The sequence below is a fragment of the Chelmon rostratus genome, chromosome 1, assembly GCF_017976325.1.
Source record: "Chelmon rostratus isolate fCheRos1 chromosome 1, fCheRos1.pri, whole genome shotgun sequence".
Lineage (NCBI taxonomy): Eukaryota > Metazoa > Chordata > Actinopteri > Chaetodontiformes > Chaetodontidae > Chelmon > Chelmon rostratus.
Window position 1 is genome coordinate 13,946,040 of NC_055658.1, and position 19,374 is coordinate 13,965,413.

At 41.9% G+C, this 19,374-nt stretch overlaps 1 protein-coding gene across 1 annotated transcript; it reads right to left on the reverse strand.

Moving 5' to 3' along the window:
- Positions 1–6,404: 6,404 nt before the first annotated feature.
- Positions 6,405–18,994, reverse strand: ctdspl2b (CTD (carboxy-terminal domain, RNA polymerase II, polypeptide A) small phosphatase like 2b). Its single transcript, XM_041942613.1, has 13 exons — positions 18,836–18,994; positions 15,176–15,366; positions 12,691–12,829; positions 12,452–12,601; positions 11,938–12,186; positions 11,707–11,803; positions 11,284–11,395; positions 11,089–11,175; positions 10,714–10,776; positions 10,549–10,628; positions 10,201–10,327; positions 9,281–9,376; positions 6,405–9,153 (listed from the first exon to the last, which is right to left on the reverse strand). The coding sequence occupies exons 2-13, from the start codon at positions 15,341–15,343 to the stop codon at positions 9,088–9,090; spliced, it is 1,434 nt and encodes a 477-aa protein (XP_041798547.1). The 5' UTR covers positions 15,344–15,366; positions 18,836–18,994; the 3' UTR covers positions 6,405–9,087.
- Positions 18,995–19,374: the final 380 nt, after the last annotated feature.

The following is a 19,374-nucleotide window of genomic DNA, read 5'->3' on the forward strand; positions in this document are numbered from 1 at the left end:
GACATGCAGCGAGGTGTTCTGGACTTCCTCCAGGGCCAACAGGATCACCACAGTGGTGCTGAGTGCCTGCTCCAACATAGTGGCCACAGGTGGAGTCAGCAGATCCTCCACCCTGGAGCTCAGACTCTCCACCCAGCAGCGCACCATGATCTGCAGAGCCATATTCTGACTGGCCCCAGGCTGACAGGCTGAGGAGAGGTTAGCTGTGCAGGTCAAGTTGAACCGCCTCACCATGCTTCTGGCCAGGCAAAAATTAGGGTCTGTAGTGGAGTCGTTGTTGGTGTTAGTGGTGTAGTTGGTGTAAGTGTTAGTGGTGTAGTTAGTGTAGGTGTTACACATGCTGCCCACCCACACACTAGATGGCTCCTGGGACAGCAAAAACAGAAGACCAGCGTTAGGGCAGATAGAGGAGACAAAGTTGGTCTGGTCATGCTCCCAGCAGAGAGTCAGGACTGCTACGTCCGGAAGAGATACGCTCCAGCTGGAGTACTGGCACTGCTCTGCGGGGTTGAATCCTGACAGGCCTCCTCCTTGTCCCCCATCTCCACCAGGAGATACCCTGGGATTTGAATGGTTGTCACAGTGCTGTATTAACCAGGTGTTGTCCTGATTGGCCAACAGGTTCTGGAGGACGGTATCATTGGCGCACACTTTAGAGGTGAAGTTAAGTGGGTCGATCTCAGCGCAGAGAGCCAACTCAGTCGTGTCCACGATGATGGGACGCGTCCACTCAGAGTACTTGCACACCTAAAGAACAGATTGTGAATAAAATATCAGAATACAGATTCTGTAAGGTCACGATTTAACTTGTTTTCTGTAACAGCTTACTGTTCATCGAGAGATTAATGCTGCACTGTGCACTGTCTATGTGTTCGCCTTGGTTTCCTTCTAGGTCATGTGACCACACCCAGGTATCTGATAGTTCATGTGAAACACCTTTTTCCTCTCCCTTCTCCTGATCGGTCATTGTTAGTTAGACTGACAACCTATTCATGTCTGTAGAATTACATGGGCTGTAATTTGCACTGATGGTGGTCATTTAACCAAAACGTTTAGCCTATGAAATGGGTCTTTAGATATGGATTAGACTTTGGATACACAGATCCCTCTCATCCAGGTAAAATACCCACCTGTGGTAACACCTCCATTTCCTCTATTTCCTTTATGTCTGTGCAGACTGACGTCAGCCATTTGTTCTGAGGGTCTTGTAACAGCTTTTCAAACACAGACACTTTGCAGCAGACATTCTTGTGAAAAGCGAGCTGATCATGCTGCCAGCACAGGCCGACCACTGAAGCGTCCACCTCCCGTTCTTCCCACGTGTGGTAGTCACACCAGCCTGCGATGCTGAAGGGCTGGGTCGGCTCTGTGGGTGGGAGGCTGAGAGCGGTGTTGCAGTGAGATTCAAGCCAGGCGTTGGCCTTGTTGCGCAGCAGGCTATTTAGAAACGTTTTGTTAGAGCAAACCTCTTGAGTAAAGCCACTGTGATCGAGGCGTATGCACTGTGACAAAACATCGGTGGTGATCTGCGTCACGTTGTACCACTCTGAGTAACGACAAGACTCTGACATTAATGAATTCATGTCAGGAGGCAGTGGCGGAAAGGGCAAGTTCGTGCAGTTAGGCATGAACCGCCCGTTTTCAGGGTTAGAGAATATAAGCATGAAGAACCCGGTGTGCTGGCAGATGAGTTGGATCAGTCTGGGACTGTCCATGCTCATGCAGAACTCCAGTAAGGCAGAGTCCACCATGACTGAGGGCTGGTCGATCCACTGCTCATATAAGCAGAACTGACTCACCATGTACCCAGGGTCTGCGGAGGAGTTGCCACAGTATCCATACAGCCAGGTGTTCATCTGATCTGAGAGCAGCTTCCTCATCAACAAAGCATCGCCACACACCTGCTTCACAAACTCCTCACGTTCGTTATCGCTGCACAGCGACACGAGGACAGCATCCACCAGCTCGTCTCCTAACCAGCTGTTGTAGTTGCAGGCCAGCTGTTGGAGGTTGGAGGCTTCTCTGGCTACTCGAAAAGGTCCAGAACGAGGGGCGGGGGGAGTCTCAGAGGGAGGGGTGATGTCCGGGGAAGGCTGCGTTTGCCCAACGCCGCAGTCAGACGACCTGCTGAGGAGCAGAGACGCCAGTGCTTGAATACCATAACACATGTTGCTCCACACCTGCTCTACCTCGTGAGGGTTTAGGGAGCTCAGCGCCTGGCAGAAGGTGAGCACAGATGTGGAGTATTTTGCTCTGGAACCCGTGAGGATGTCAGCACACAGCGTGTCATTGGGCCTGGCCAGATTGTGGCGATCGCACTTTAGCAGGATGTCGGGGTTGGCGTCGGTGTCTTCTGAGACGCTTCGTTGGAAGGGGACGCTGGGAGTATTCTGGCACTCTGTCCCGGGATTTGTGCACAGAGACTGTTCCGGAGCCCCAAAGATTCCCAGGAGCATGTCAAAAATGGAGCTACCGAAGGACCAGCTCACATTGTGGTTGATTCCCCTAAAATGAACAAGTATTTAATTGTTACTAAAATGCATACAGATTTAGTGAGAGTCTGTCTGGCTGATGTGTGTTTAATTTCAATGGGATATGAAGGGAGATGTTAATTAAAGGAGTCCTGTGGAGTTTCATGTAAATACACAAAGGTTATATTTACATTCAGTGTTTCTCACATTGTGTGTTGAATGTATTTCCTTTCTCATATAACATCATGAGAAAGGGTGCCAGTGCTATGAGGACACCAGTCAGAGGCTAGAATTACAGCGCAGCTGAATTCATAACACTTTATCGTTTCAGGTGTAAACAAAACAAAGCGCCATAGTGGCTAAATTCATGCAAAATTAATGCATCTGATACTGAATTTATGTAAGCTGCAGACTGTAAAATCACTCATCTTTAGCTCCAACTCATTGTCACTGGTGCATGTAACATAATTTAAGGTGATTGGATGTTTCTTGCCAAAATGCATCTTGGGAGTCGCAGTTCAAGGCTTTTATGTCGGCTTGTACCTGTGATTTTTATGGAGTGGTCAAAACCTCCACAGGGTAGCTTTAATATGCAAAAATGGTGAATTTCACTCATGACTTACCACATAATGAGCTGCTTGAGATCTCCTGCAGAACAAGACAGAGAACAATTTTACTGGCATGACTGGTTTAGAAAATGACATGACACTGACTCAGATGCTTATACTGATGGAAAATAATGTTTCACCTTGCTCACAGGTCTCTTTCTCATCCAAAGATGGTATTCTAATTCCAAACTGTAAAGCTATTTTGATATAGTCCATTGGTACTTGGAGTAACGTTGCCATGAACTTTGAGACGTATGTCACAACTCCATCCACAAGGCTGCTAACGGCACTCATCAAATTCCCAGAAAGAGGCAGACTCAGCAGTATGTTTATAAATGTCTGCTGGAAACCATTTAACGCCGCCGTCGTTGATTCCCCCACCCTGAGGTAGGTCCTCAGGAAGCTGTTTGACTCCTCGTCTTTGTTCAGCGGGGTGCAGGTCTGGGATCTCAGTGATGACAGAAATGTCAACAGCGGCTTTCCTAACTCCAGAGACACGGTCTTTGTTAGTTCTGCCTCCAGTCCACAGTCCTGTCTCCCAGACATAATACAAACTATAGTTCTGGGGAGGTCATCAATAAATCTTTCTCTCAGCAGTGGTTGAAAAACGGCGTACAAGTTGCTCATAGCACTGTAATATGCGTTTAAGTCAAAGCCCTCTTCTGTGGATGAGACGCTGAAGCTGCGTTTACTTTCATGGCCACCAGACAAGGAGTGGATTTGGTTAATAACTTTCTGGATGTCCTCCTCTAACTTGGTGGCCTCGTCAGGAGTCTGGTCAGTTTTTCTTTGTATTAACTTGGATTGTGAATACACCTGCTTCACATCGCATGTGATCCCTGTAGATATGAAGAAAAACAGAAAGAGGAGAAAAATGAATTACTGTTGTCCCACAGTGACCATTCTGAGAAAGTTTATCCACCCTTTGTTATTGTCACATATACAACAAATCAAGGATTGTGTGACGTTAATTTTTATGTTAACCTTCATTTTAGCAGGAACTCCCACTGAGGCTATGACAGTCATTTTTTCCTTTTTGTTCAGAAGATCAGCAAGAAAACAAAACTTTGCTTATTCCTGTAAGGAAAATAAATGAATGTATGTGGTATTATTATCTATCAGTCATTAAAAGTACACTGTTACATTTTCAACTTAAAGTATGTTTGACATATACTTACTTCTAAATAGATGTCATTAAGTTCTACTTAAATGTATTAAAAATCAATATACTCATGCTCACTACTTGAGCATACTTAAGTATACTTGAATTTGAAAAAATAGCACAAAGTGTACTGTAAATACTGTAAATTCTTCAAAGAGTATCATTTCATATTTTTTTTCACAGGGGTTATTATGTGTAAGTCATCCAACAATTTACAGCTATCAAACACTGATCACATGATGTTGCCACCCTCAGTGGAAAAGTTTGGCATCAGGAAACTAGAGGGTTTTTTTTAGAGTAAACACAAGGTTGGTTGAGGACTAGCCTTAAAGCTTTCTCAGATCTTGTTTTGTACTTACCAAATAGGATGCACACTATCCAAGCAGCTGGTGTCGACCACATTGTAACTCCCCAAACAAACGCAAGCAGATCCCAGATAATAATAATAACAATAAAATAATAATAACATTAATAATAGAGAAATCCACGTGGTTTTATCCTGTTGCTGTAGTGGAGACTTTGTGCTGAGGCAGAAGCAGCAGACTGAGCACAGGCTTCATGCTGGTTAACTGTACCGAGTCAGTCTCTGCAGAAACTGAGAGTACTCATCTGGCTGTCGCTCATCCTTCAAACTTCATCTTCGCAGCAGGTCGAGGTGATGATCCCTCTTACATGCCACTCTGCTTGCAGAGGCTGCAGGCTCCTCACCTCCGTGTCTCCCTGCAACCCTACACCTGCTCTGAAAGCAGCGTAATTAAGGACACCAGTAAAGGGGAAAAAGTAGGTGCGAAATGAGGGCTGTGAAACGCAGACGGGATTTGGGCATCAAGCCCGGCCGTCGGTGCTGAATTATTAACGGAGTGTGTTGATTAACTCCCACGTCTGAAACCTGAGTCCCGTCAGAGGAGCCAGGAGACACCAGACTGACTGCTGGAGGTTTGACATGACTTCTGCTACATGTACACCTGATGCTGCGCCCAGAGGGCTCGGTTAGATGGAAAAAGGGCAATAAGACATTAAAGTAGCACAAAACAAACTTACCCTAGAATGTGGCCAAATTGTTAAGATTTTTACACTTTTCTAGATATTAAAGTGGTTTAATGGGTTTTCCTACATTGTTTAAGGTGTTTTTAATGGAGAGAACCCATTTTAAGCTTTCTTTAATAACACTTACACCATAAGTGAAAAATGAAAAAAGGCTATGCTGTGTTAAAATTTCAGGGTTGGCTCTGATGCCAAACCTTAATATTTCTCTTCCTGACAGCCCTTTAAAATACAGTGACCCCCATTAAAATACAACCCATTCATTGTGCACTTGAAATCACTTAAAGTTTGTTACCTATAAGTATTAATGCAAAGATTCATATTAGGCTATGAGTTAACTCTTTACCAAGCATATGGATGGGGCATCAACATGAAAATAGCTACTACATTCACTATTATGCAAACTATTAACTATTTAAAATGAGAATTACATAGCACAAATCCTGGCCAAATGACTGCTTAACAGTTAGACCTATAGAACTTTTCAAAAGAAGTGTATGGTTTGCATTTTGTAGTCCTACTTTAAACATACTACAGTCAATAAAATGGGCCTATTCTTCCCCGCAAAAATGGGGAAATAGGTTCAGTGCTACTATCTCTTCACTCAAGCATAAATCCATGTGTAAATGTGCCATCACATTATATTATTCCTCTTTTCTCCCATGAACTGTCCCACATCTCCAGTATCATCGCGAGAGAAATAAAAACAAAGGGCATGCAAGAGGTTTTTAACTTTAAAACTTTGTTTCAGAAATTCAATGTAACTGTATATACACTTTACAATAGCATATAGCCTGATGGCTAACAAAGATGTCTTAAAACATTTTTAAATACATCTTCAGCACAAATAGCAATTCTTCTTTACAAGTAAAATGGCTTAACGGATATTGGGAAAAAAAAATCATTAACACGATTGCTCTTTTCTGCAGAAAAAGTGCCATGATTAAAATTTAATTCAGGACTTTTTCACAAAGCAAGCTGTATTCTCTACATGCTAAGTTTAACAGTTCAGTAACATTGCGCTAAACTAAACATACAGATATTTGTAAGAAAAAAAAACACTCCATCTGAAGTAAAGTTAAATCTTCATTAATACATTTAAAAAGTAGATATGACATGCCTTTTGAAATCAAAAATACAAAAGATTTTCCTTACTTTAAGGATTTTTTTAAACATGAAGCTGCATGTATTGTACAACAGTGTACAATAAACTGGTAATGCACATAAAAATGAGCTGGATGAAAAGTATCAAATGCCTCCCACCCATCCTTCAGAAACAAGCCATGACTGATAATTATACATAATCACACAGCTCAGAGGAGACGAGCACACCTGGGCTACATCACACTCTCAAGGTGAGGCTTGCATACTAAAACCTGGCAGTCAGGATGGTGAGAGGTCATGGGGGAGGAGGGGTAGGGAGGGGGCTACCATGGTGGGACCTCAAGACATGTTTCCTCTTCCATGCACATAGTTCTTTCCTCCTCTTCAACGTGTGAATGGCAGACACGAGCTGCCATCCCTCCTCATGGATTTGTTGGAGTTGATGAGGAGAGAACTCGAGGAATTTAGAAAGACACTTAAGACATCACCCCATGTACAATTTACATTCATAGTCTGGACATGTGTACTCACAACATTACGTCTGAGTAAACACTGTTGTGCCCTGTAACAATTTAACTTGAATACAAACTACTCCTAAATTCTGGAGAGCCACTAACTTCTGGTGAAAAAGGCGAAAGACAGACGGGCACTGAACAGATGGAAACCATCTCTGAACAACACCTGCATCAAATGAGCAGCTGGGATTGTTTGGGAAGGGCACAGCGCAATTCACCTGGCAAATTTACTTGGGGGGGGGGGTTCAACTCAATGGAATCACAGTACACAACACATACGGCACACTGAAAAAAAACGGGAGGGGTGGATGTCCCCAGGTTTCAGTATCGGCAGAGCTTTGAGGTCTGATTGTCTCTTTCCATCGAAGCATTTTGAGGGCGAGAGCAAAGGAAATGCCATAGGAGAGGGGGAACAGGACAGGAATCGTATGGCACTATACAGGCAACCCAGACAAATCCAAACACTCACATTTGCTTTAACAAAAAAATGCACTTTGATTTAAAATTGAACAAGAACTACAACGAGTTCAACAATGCATGCCAAATTGTGAAGGAGATTGAAGTTAACTCTTGAGGGTTTGGGCGATGACAGAGGACAGCCTCGTGTGGCTGATTTGAGCTTTGTGTCCCAGGTTCAGGCTGGTAAAGGATGCCAACACAACACTACATTTCTGCCTACTGTTTGTCTCACTGTTTATAAATCAAATTGAAACAACAGAGGAGTAAAATGTCAGTTTGGCTTGAGTGTCTGGCAGATACACATTCATATAGTTACCATTCTTAAACACAATGCTTTAGACTGTGCTAAACATAAAAAGAAAAAAAAAGATTAAAAGTACAAAGTAAAAGGTATGAAACAGACAGGTAGAGGAGCAGTCAGTGCATCTGACTGTTCAAACAGTATGTTGCTGGTGCCAGATATGGCTGGTACAGGGTCTGGCCATAGATGTCTACCATGGGTAGACTTCATGACACACTGGCAGAGATGTGCTACATTAGTTATAATGCTACTGATATAGCCATCAACTTACACATTACAACTAAAAGAAACAGAGCTCTGATTAAGCCAGAATACTTGATTAGGAGTAAAAGACAATACTGATTATAGACAAATGACAAATCAAATACTATTATGAAATGTCAACGCTGACACATACCACTTTGAAAATGAATGCCCTCAAACCTTTGCAATATGTCAGATTTACAGGGAAGAAGATTCTTAATCCTAACGTTTAATTAAGGAGCCATGTTGGGCCACAGTGAAGCCAACACATTAACTTAAACCTCTATTTGTTAGAGCAAGAATAAACTATACTTGATATCCTGGATTAATTCCATTTCATGACTATGCAGTGGACTGTCATCATGAATAAGCACCCACGCTCTCCTAATAGGAAAAAAGTCTTACGATAAAACTTACGTGACCCCTTTTAAAATATATCTTACAAAAAAAGTAAAACATTTTGAAACGCTGTTTTTTTTTTTTAACAATGAAACACCAGTTTGACCAGATAAAAACTGCAACCAACAATAGAAACTTGACTCAGCTACGGAGGAATGCATATAATTTTAAAGGCTACAGATTGTAGGTTTGCCAAACACCAAATCAGTGAGTGTGTGTGTGTGTGTGTGGCTAGGAGTAAACATACACACATGCACAGATTGATTTACAGGCCAGTCATTCCCGCTGAAAATGATCTGTAGCCACAGAGTGTCGTTATTCGTCAGTGTCAACAGCGTGAGCACCAGGGGTGGGTTTGGGTTCAGGGACTCGGTCGGGGTGGAGTTCCTCTTTACCAGGTGGCTTTTTCATATCCACTAACCAGCACCAAGACGTCAGAATTTAGAGTGGAGACGATATCCGGCTCCACAGCTGGAGAGTCAGTCAAAAAGTGGAGTTTACCTGGGCTTGTTCATTGTGTGTGTAATTTCATCTATACATTTAGATATTTAGAAAATTTCACCCAGATCTTTAAAAACACTTTTCTTTTGAAGTTTTTTTTTTTTTAAAAAGCAACAGTAGATCTAAAAACAAAAAATAAAATCCCCCCCAAAAAAGAAAAAAGGCTAAAATTTTAACAGTAATGGCAATGTTGTAGTTTGTAATCCAAAGAGGGGCTTTTTACACGCATGTTGTTTTCAGTCTTTTCACGTTGTCCCATTCTGAGAGACTGTGGTCGAGTTCAATCAGGGGGCAACAGGTCGTGAAGCCGGAACCTCTCCCGAACGTGCGGCCGCACATCCTCGTTCTGATGAGTTCAGCAGGCAGGACAAACCACAAAAGGAGGAGACAGAAAGAGCAAATTAGATTACATTTACTAAAATGGTAAATAGCTGTTGAAATGGGTCCAAAAATACCACTGAAGGACATCTTACCATCTCAACCAACTTCTCCAGGAAGGGCACCAGCTTCAGCAGCTCATTGTCATTCTTGTCCATGAACCAGCTCTCTATGGGAATCCCATTGGACAACTGTTGGGACCAAAAAAACATATCAATTATAATCACGAGAGCAACGTCATATTTATAGCTGAACTCAAATGTGCCTCTTCAACCTAACAAGAGAATTCAAATAAATCAAAACCCCAAATTGTAAAAACATATTCTCAAAACGAGCGATATACCGGGATTTCCTACAGCGTGTAACAGTGCAGTCGTCTGAAATAAAGAACGCCTCCATTCATGTCAGAAGACATTATAATCACCTTTATGAAATCAAATGTGAAGCTTCAGTGAAAACAAGCAGTGGAGCTGCATCACACAGCAAATGTCACATCTATTGAGTGAGGAGTTTGTTTAGACATCTGCTAAATAAATTGATCAAAAGATGATATGTGTCAGTATCTGTCTGTCTATCGCAGGTTACAATGAGGAATCAACCACATCCTACATCGGCCTCTGGATAGAGGTTAGTTTGCTAATCACGTGGGCAAACATTTTATCCAACAGAACTGCATTGAGTTGAAGTTTATTGAAAGTTTGATGTGACCAGTTGTATTTGTAAAAAAGCTCCATGTTATTTGCTTTCTAAAATCAACATTTGAATTCCGTGCAGCTTCTTTTTTTCTCCTTTCTGTGGCATGTCTATTCATTCTGTTTAAATATTTCTACACAGTTGCAGATAAAGACATCTATGCATCTATACAGACAAAAGTTATTTTTAAAAAGGACTCTTGCTCCGTTTTTAATTCTCTAAAATATGTTTTCCTTTGGTTGACTTTGGTGACAGTTACTGATGCATGTTCATAACCAGGTAAACAAAACATAACACTGGAGGTTTTGTGTTAGGTGTTCACCTGATATGCAAAGGCTTGCGGTGAATTGTCGATGATGATGGTCTTTGACAGATCTCTGCCCAAGATGTTGAGGTCCTTGATGTAGTTTCCCTGGACACAGACACAATGTTCCCGAAACAACCTGTGTCTACAGTTACAGCAGGGAATGAAAGGAAAGAGGGAGGGAAAAAAATCAATCAGTGACAAGGTCAGGGCAATCAATAATTCAGAAAAACACAACACTGACACCTCAACAGCAGCATATGCCAACAGCGGTGCTCCACACAGCTTTTTGAGCTCTACCTCTTTTCATTCAGTCTTGCATCAGCTTTTGAGTTTGTTATGTAATCACAACAAAAAACACTGTACCTCACTAGCTGCTTTTTAGGATCCAAGATGTTGAGCAGTTTGTCTGCATACACCTTTTTAGAGGCTGTAAAAAGGATGATCTGGAAAAGAGAGAAAATAAAAAGGTAAATTTTCAAATCTGACAAAATTCGGACTAGTTCACAGGAGTAGCCAGGTTATATTTACCTCATAGATTTGAGACATGCGTTCCAGAAACTCTCTAAAAAATGGCCTCAGGCGCACATACACCTGCACATGACAACACACCACTGTTAAGCAAATATTTTTGACCAATAGAGACAATGTTTGCTGCAGGTCACTGCCGTGAGAGGATAGAAGTAAATCAAGTGCAATAACACGTCTTATTGATACAGTTCTCAAGCTGTCTGTTGAATTGGACAGTTCTCTTCAGTACTACAGCTATCTCTCTGTATGACAAGTTTGTCCAGTTTTGCAAGTACACCTCCCTCAAAGTAAGGCTATTCAAAAATTGAACTTCATCCCCCTCTAGTGGCATCATGAAATAAACTGAGGGAAACACTCCTGGAAGACCGAACTCACCTGGTAAATGACATCTTGAAAGAGGACAGGGAACGTAAGAGCTGCATCCTCCAGCTCATTTAAACTGCAATGAACCAACGTTTCATCCTAAGGAACACAACAGAGAAGACACTAAAACTCCTATTTTATGATATCATTGAAAATTAATCAAATACAAATCAACAAATAAATGATTTGTTGTATACAACAACTGACCAGGTCTAGGACCAGAGAGAATTCAGGCGTGCTGCGTGTCTTCAGTGGCAAGGCTGGCTTACGGGTGAGCTGCTCCTCTGTCAGCGGAGGGACATGCTTGATGAAGAAATACCTTCAAACCAAAACAGCACACATAGACACGTCAAATTTGTCTGTTCTGTCATAGGTTAGGGAGTCAGGATGGTAGTCTGGATGTCATTTACGTTAACTTAAGCTTTGACCCGGTCGAATCAAACATCTTACCGAGCAACAAACAATGCCCCCATTTGCAGAAAGAAACCCAACTTTTGTCCCACGTGCTGTTTTAAACCACCCCGCTGCGCCTTGCTTTCCACACGTTGGCACTCTGGTTTTGTCACAAATTCTGTTCAGTTGGGTCTGGCTATAAGACGAAGCATTTTATGACTGCAGTGTTTCACTCACGGGTCAAAGACTTCCCAGTCTTCCTCATAGGATGCCTCTGGTGGTACCGCAGTGGGGGGAGAGTCCACATATGCCATCTCTGGACTGGAGCCAGGAGCTTAGACCACAATAAGAACAAGATGAGAAGCAGGAACACCAAATTGCAAGATAAGCAGAGCCGATCACTTCATTATAACCTCAGCATGAAGTAAAACTCTTTTTGTTTCACGTGTTCTCAGCTGCAGTATCTACCTGTGAGGGGTGGAAGGTCCGCATCAGCATCAAGCTCTCCCTCCACAGCTGTGGGAGATACCTCGGGGATGTGTGGAGATCGCAGAGGTGGCAGCTGTGATACACTAGAGTAGAAGTTAGTAGTGGCACACACTTCTTGTGTGGATGTGGCTGTGCTGGTGGGCGTCTCCACAGGTTGCTCCATGTCCAGCTGCTTGACTATCTCCTCAGCCTCCAACGCCTGGTCTGGAGAGTCTGAGCCAGAAGAGGCTGAAGAACAAATACAAAGAGGCATTTGACTTGACTTGTGTATCACAAAATACAACCCACTATAAAAGACACGCACAGCATAGTGTGTAATACAGTGGTGGAACTTAAAAATATTAATGAACCATACCATTAGCTGTCATTACATTGTGGCGCCCACAAATTCAGCCTACCATTCTTATCTGAGTACAGATATACGATAAGTTTGAACATGGTCTCTTTTTACATTGGTAGCTGAATCAAATAGGCTTCCTCAGGAGCTGCTTACCATTTTTAGCTGGTGAAAAGAAGTTGAAAACAGGGGAGAAGATGGTCCCAAGAAGGGTGGTTCTGGGAGGGCTGGAGCCCACCTCAACAGCGGTCGTCTCCTCCAGACTGCCATTGGGCTTCTCCTTACTCCTGTCATGATTGGTTGCCTCTGCAGGGGTGGAGGAACAGATTTAGAATGAACAGACATATGGAAAATAAAGACTAGTGATTAGCATATTCCATTTCAGTGTCACTCACGTCCATTGAGGGAGCCCCTCCTGCCAACCCTGCTGATAGTCTTGCGGGGGGTGTTGGTATTCGGGGTGGTGGAGGTGATCAGGTTGTTGTCCACATCACAGTGGAGGCGTGTCTTCTTGGCTGGGCTCTCCTGCTGCACCTTCAAGAGACAAGACATCATGCAGCTGGAATTGAAATACAGTCAGAGATTTGACTTTTTTTCCTTAACGCTGAAAGGGCCTAAATTTGCCTTGATTTAGAAGGCACTGGCAACATGTTGGATGAATTTTATGCTTTTTTTATGAATTTTAACAATGCTCTGAACTATTTGAATGCCATATGCAATTAAAAAATGTCTCAGTTTGTCCCAGTGTGTTGCAGTACCGGCATGTAGGCTACTCTGTCACTGGATACATTTTTTTGTTATGAGCAAATCAGCTGCACACATGACTGCTTGCAAACAGTCACACACTGTATATTATTAATTTCCCACCCATGTTGCTTTGATTTTTCACAGAGTCCTGCTGAATAACGCATCTTTTGGTGCATCTATGGTACAGAATAGACATATATAATCCATACAGCCTTCTCACTTGGTCACTCTCTAAATTTGAACATTTTGTGTTGGCAAGAGACAAATATCTGTATGTTGTGCAGCGTACAGATGTCAGCACGTTGTATAGATTACGTTTACACCCACCTAAGATTCAAACAATGCAAGCCAGACTACCTCCAGATGTGGCGAGGCTGATCTGATCACAACAGACACAGTGTCCAGATACAGATCCCATGTCAAAACCAGGTCTAAATGGGTTCTTAGGGATTATTAATGTATCCTTTTGGGCCCACACACTAAACCTGGCAATGTACAAGGGGCTTGAGGTGAAAGTAGTTGACATGGTCCATTCCTGACTTAAGGAAACTGCATCTTATTCTGAAGGTCTCCACCAGACAGCAGCCTGCTGGAAAAACAGCTGGAGTTCCTTGGTTTAAAAAAAATTAAACAAACAAAGAAAAAAAAAACAACCCAAAACAAAAAACTAGAACTTCTTAGTGGTCTATGGTTGAGCAACTAAAAGACACACTGAAACCTTTCAAAGTGGCAACTCAGGCCCTCTCCACCAATGTCTAACCCCCACAGCATCTGCTGTTCTACCTCTGCAGCATGACATGAGATCTCAGCTCAGCACTACTGACGCATCGCATCAGTCATCAACAAAGTGAGAGGTATTTGACTTTTGTTTTTTAACAAATATTAAGTCTAAGCCTATATGTTACAAATACTGATATGTCAAATTAACAAGATTAGAAAGATCAATATTAGCGTGTACCATGTATTACAGCTGAGTCCCCCTCACAGCGGCCCGGGTCTAATAATATTAGAAATTAAGTTGGCTTTTTAGGTCAAATCTTATCTTAATTCTCTCCTGTTGTCTGCCATTTGACATTTTTCTTTCAGAAATGCTTTTTTATCGAAACTCTTATTGCTGTTTTCTTTGAGCTGCATGTTCCATGTTAAAAATACAGTAGCACTTTGAGTTTCACTATGAATGACAAGTGTGGTATAAATTAAACTTATTATCATTATGATTCTGATGTGTTAATACAGCAGTTAAAAAACAACATTTGATTGCTGGAAAAATATGATGTTAGATGGGTGCAATGTTAGGTTAATAAATTTACAAATTACTTGTCATAATAGATTTGTTCAAACTTGACTTTAGGAAAAAGTGACAGCCCTATTGCCTGGTCTGATAAGTCTCGATTTCCGCTGCAACAGTCAGATGGTGGGGTCACGGTTTGGTGTAAAGAACATGAAAGCATGGCTCCAGCCTGCCTTGTATTAATGGCTCAGGTACTAGCAAGGTGTACCTAATAAAGTGGCCAGTGAGAGTAGTGTATAGAGGTCATAAGATAACAATAACCAAAAAGGCAGAAATCTAAGCAAAATTTCTATTCTATTTTATCCATCTTATTAAAGATATAGGAAGGCATAGGAAAAAGATAAGATGTATGCAACAAGTCTTGAATTAAGGATTAATGAGTAAATGTAGGGAGCACCATGAAAAAAAAAACATCATGTAAGAACATAAAAAAGTCCCCATGTATTTCCAGAGGAAAACCTTTTAGCCGAGTTGACTTTTCCACTTGTTGCTACCTCCTGTCCCTGCACACCAACTCTGTGAGCCAGAAGCTAAAATTAGAGCCGAGTCCGGGTTCTCAGAGAAGCTGCTGCATTCCACCAGACATTTCTTGGGAAACATGATACTCTGCACCAAGAAACACTGTATTTAACTCAGCGACCTGGAGAACAGTGCTAAATACAGTTTTAAAACAGAGAAGTGCCAAAACGTTTAGGTGACACTATTAAACTGGACACACTGAGAGGAGGAGGACAACTTCAGCTACAATATTTCAGTGCTCCCAGAAGGGGCACCACACTCGTATTTGCATCAAACTCAACTAAAAAGCAGGGTCATTTGATGTGATTATAGAATGTAGTTACCTTGACAGCATTTCCTCTGATGAACTTTTTGATGGTTGAGAACAAGCCCCTCCCTCCGCTTGTAGGAGTGTCCTCTTCTACTTCTGAATGCCTCCGCTTGGTACGGGATGGACGGCTTGCCAGACTGGGGTTCGGCTGCTGAGACGCCTTACGCATTCTCAGCCTCATTGTTTTAGGAGTCACATGTAAGGCTGTTTTAGACATGGGGATAGATGACACATTAAGAGAGGGAGAGAGAGAGAGAGAGAGAGAGAGAAAATCATTGTAACTGTGCAATAAAGCAAATACTCAACTGTTAAGGTCGACAAACAGGTTGTTCCAACAGTCTCAACTGTTTTAACTTTAAGAATGGATAAGTCTGTGGGGTGTATCTCTCTGTAGTGGGGTAATACTGGTGCATTTTCTGCCAACATCTGGATGCATTCAAGATCCCATTTCACTTACATCACAGTGGATCACGGCAGCCACAGCTGGCTTTACTTCTAGTCATACAGTTAAAAAAAAAAAAAAAAACATCACCCAGGATCTTACTATATGCTAACTTAGAAGCACTCCCTATGATTAGCTACATACATACAAGAGCAATGTTTAAGTCAAGCCAGCACAGTAACTGAAAAAAATGTAGACGTGGACAACGATTTTTAAATGTGCCCAATCTGAGCTGAAATGTATCCACAGTAAATAAACTTCTTATTCTGTACTGTTGAGGGATTTAATTGGTCAGCACTGTCCGTGAGGCAAAACTTAAAATGTATTCACAGTGAACATGAATTGTCAGTCAAGCATGCCAGCTCCTTGTGCTTATGTAACAGCAGCTGGCTGAAAATGTGTCTGGACATATCCACAACCTGACAGGAACCCTAAACACACAATAGCACCTTCTCAATACATACTGTACATCTCATATACTGTAAATGCTCGTCACTACATCTGCTTTACATTTACATAGGGGTGCATACATGAACACACTGGATGTGTAAGTGCTGTTGCTTGGTCGTGCACACAGAAAAACACCAACAGGCGCTTTAAGGGTGTCAGAGTACATGGTAACATTAAAGTATCTGACAGGCAGGACAAATGGGACAAGTAAGTTGTGACCGCCCAGAGTATCAAATATATGTGTAGCTCTAGACAGTGAATTTGCATGAATGTCAAAGTAGTAGTTTGCGAAGGATAGACTCCATGACTTTATTATAGCATCCAACATGGCACTCAAATCAAACATGTCTTTCATGTGGGGGTGTGATTCAAAAACATCAGCCTCATTAAAACATCTTTGAGGAGAGAGTTTACAATATACAACTTGAATAGAAAACTGGTATCCAGTTCCTCAAGATTCAATATTTAAGAACCTCTTGAGATTTTAGAAAATACAAATGGTGGGTGCATTTTTTTGAGAGTTAAAAAGCTGATTAACCATTATCATTGCCACTGAGTTTTGATCCAGCTGAAAATGCCTCCTTTCGGCAGTTTTTTTTCCCAGATCAGATTGCAAATGCTAATTTCAGCCATGTTAAGACAATAAATAATACAAAACTCCAGTTATAGAGGCAGTAAATCAGCTAAAGAACTTTGAACTATAATTGCCTTTTGGATAAAACTGTCCATGTATACATCACAGCACTGACACTGTCCATAATAAATTAATTATGTCTGTACAAAGTTACTCTGGCAAGATCATATTACTTTTCCAGTTCAGTGCTGTATTAATCACTAAATCAGTATTGCTGGTAGTCTCCTTGTTGCCACTGGTTGTCTTTGCTGATAAAATATTTGTGTATATTTTCATAATGTTAAACACTATTCCTCTTTTTATCACTGATGCACCAACAGTTCAGACTGTTACTATTTGATCTCTTGAGACAAAAAATGTACCTTAACACCTCAGGAGAAAACCTGACAGTAATTTGCCTTTCTTCCTGACTCTCTACTGTGTGAGACCGACCCTGTGAAGCGATTACCTAAGGTTTATCATATGTGAAGTTTGTACAGAGGTTTGTGGCAGGAAATATTGTTACATTAGGCCAATTACTTGTACTGAAAGCCAAGTTACTCTTAGTCTTCCCTTTTTTTCAGTGCCTTGCATGTTAGTATGTACAACACATCGGGGTTTTACTGTTGTTGCTAAATAAAAAAAAAATCTAAATTAAGTGCCTGTTGTGCTTACTATAAAATCAAACTTTGCCATGGCTCGCATGGCAACATCATAGCTGCTAAACATCTACCTTTGTATGCAATCGCCCACTGACCGAAGATCATGCACATAACTAGGTACGAGCAAGTGAGCGGGAAATAAGAACATGCATGCCACTGAGACTGTACGAGCGAGCTAGCAAAGGCTAACCATGGAAACAGTGGAGAAACAAGTGAGGCCCTTCCGACAGGTTGTCCGCTCTACGAAATTTACTCCGAGGCTAAGGTTAACGTTAGCCGACTGGCCCAAAAAGTGGCTAAAGCATAGCTCATACTTAAAAACAAAAAATTATAAAAAATTGAGTAGAAGACCCGGCAGGTCCAATTGCCTCAATCACGCCAAAATCACCCTTTGCAAAAGTTGCGCTACTTAATCACGATTATCAAGCGTTGCTGCTAATAGAGCAACTTACTTGATGAAGCTAACGCTAACATTTACCTAAACGAACTAGCTACAAGGTGTCGTATGTTAGGCGTTAGGGGTTATGAATGTGTGCAATAAATCATTTTAACATTGTCAGATTTTACAGCTGCCGCCGACAGGCAACATGTTAACACTAGACCTCTAATACAACCCGGCATTCCAGTTAGCAAACTCTAACATTAGCATTTCAACACGACAAGCCCAAACAGGCTAACTTACCGTTAGCATGCCAGTGCGGCATCAAAACTTGAGCGAAAGGACATGAACTAAAGTAAGGAAAATTAGTTAGCTAACTGCCGTGAAGTTTGCTGAGCGGTTTGACTCGAACACCTTCTCGAATTGTATACATTACTACTGTTAGCGTTATTTAAACAGTGAAACCAGTCAGACATCGTTAATCACAACACCCCGCTAACAGTGATGTTATCCAAATGATCTGTTGATTCAGTCAACGTTATCTTAAACAAACAAATGCGGTTGATGTGATTTCGTTCAAAAATTACGGTATATGAACACGTCTTGCCCAACACATATTTGAAAGACATGAACTGGAAACGACGGTATTGGTAAGCTAATGTAAACCTAGCAAAGTTCTGTTGTGGAATGCCAATTTGGACATTAGCCTCAATGCAAGCTAGAAGACTTAACCTTACGGTACTTAACGTTAGCTAGAAATTCATTGTTTTAACAAGACGCAAACAGTTGCACCGATAAATGCTAACTATTCTAGTGAGTATCTATTGAATTGCTTAGTTACAAACAGCACCATTAGAGGGAAGCTAAAATTAGCTCAGACGTCGAGTCGACCAGGAATTAGTCATGTCCGCCGTAGGCCGTGTTTTAGCTGCCCTTAGCCATGTCACAGCGTTGCACAGCTAGCTTAGCGTTAACCCTACCTAGCCTTCTTGAAAAACCGCTGCGGGCTAACAGATGTGCACAGGCAGGGAAGGAAAATATTTATCCTGTCGTTAGCCAAGATTACATAAACCGCAAGCCAAATTAGACAAATGCACGTACAAGGTTGGTTAACGTTATCGACTTACTTTACGGTGATCCGCAGTATCTGGAGATAACGACTCAAGACCGATTAAACATCACAACAGAGGCAGTGGTTGTTTTCTTGATCCGATCCGACTTTTTCTGTATACATGCACTCAAGCGCCGTCTCCGAAATGACACATCGCTGTGTTACCAGGCGCCATTTCCCGCCTCTGCTCAGTCTCTCCAAGGCAGATACCCGTATGGGACACAGACACACCCCCTTACCTCTCAAAAACACCATCCACAGTCTGCAGCGAGAGCGACCACTTGCTACCTTCTTCTCGCAGCTTTGCTAAAGGTTGACGGCTGCCCGTTTCTGTGGTTCCTCTTTGACCAGCGAGTAGTAAATTACAGATTAATCAGAAGGTCAACAATCGACCGCACATTTATGATATTCTGTTAACACTCAAGATGTTTTATCACCACTGAAAAGAAAAGCACAGGACATTCCATGTATGAACCACATTCATTGACACCTATGATTACAAAACAACTGACTATTCGTTCACATTTAAAACCTGTGGCGCCTGAATAATCCACT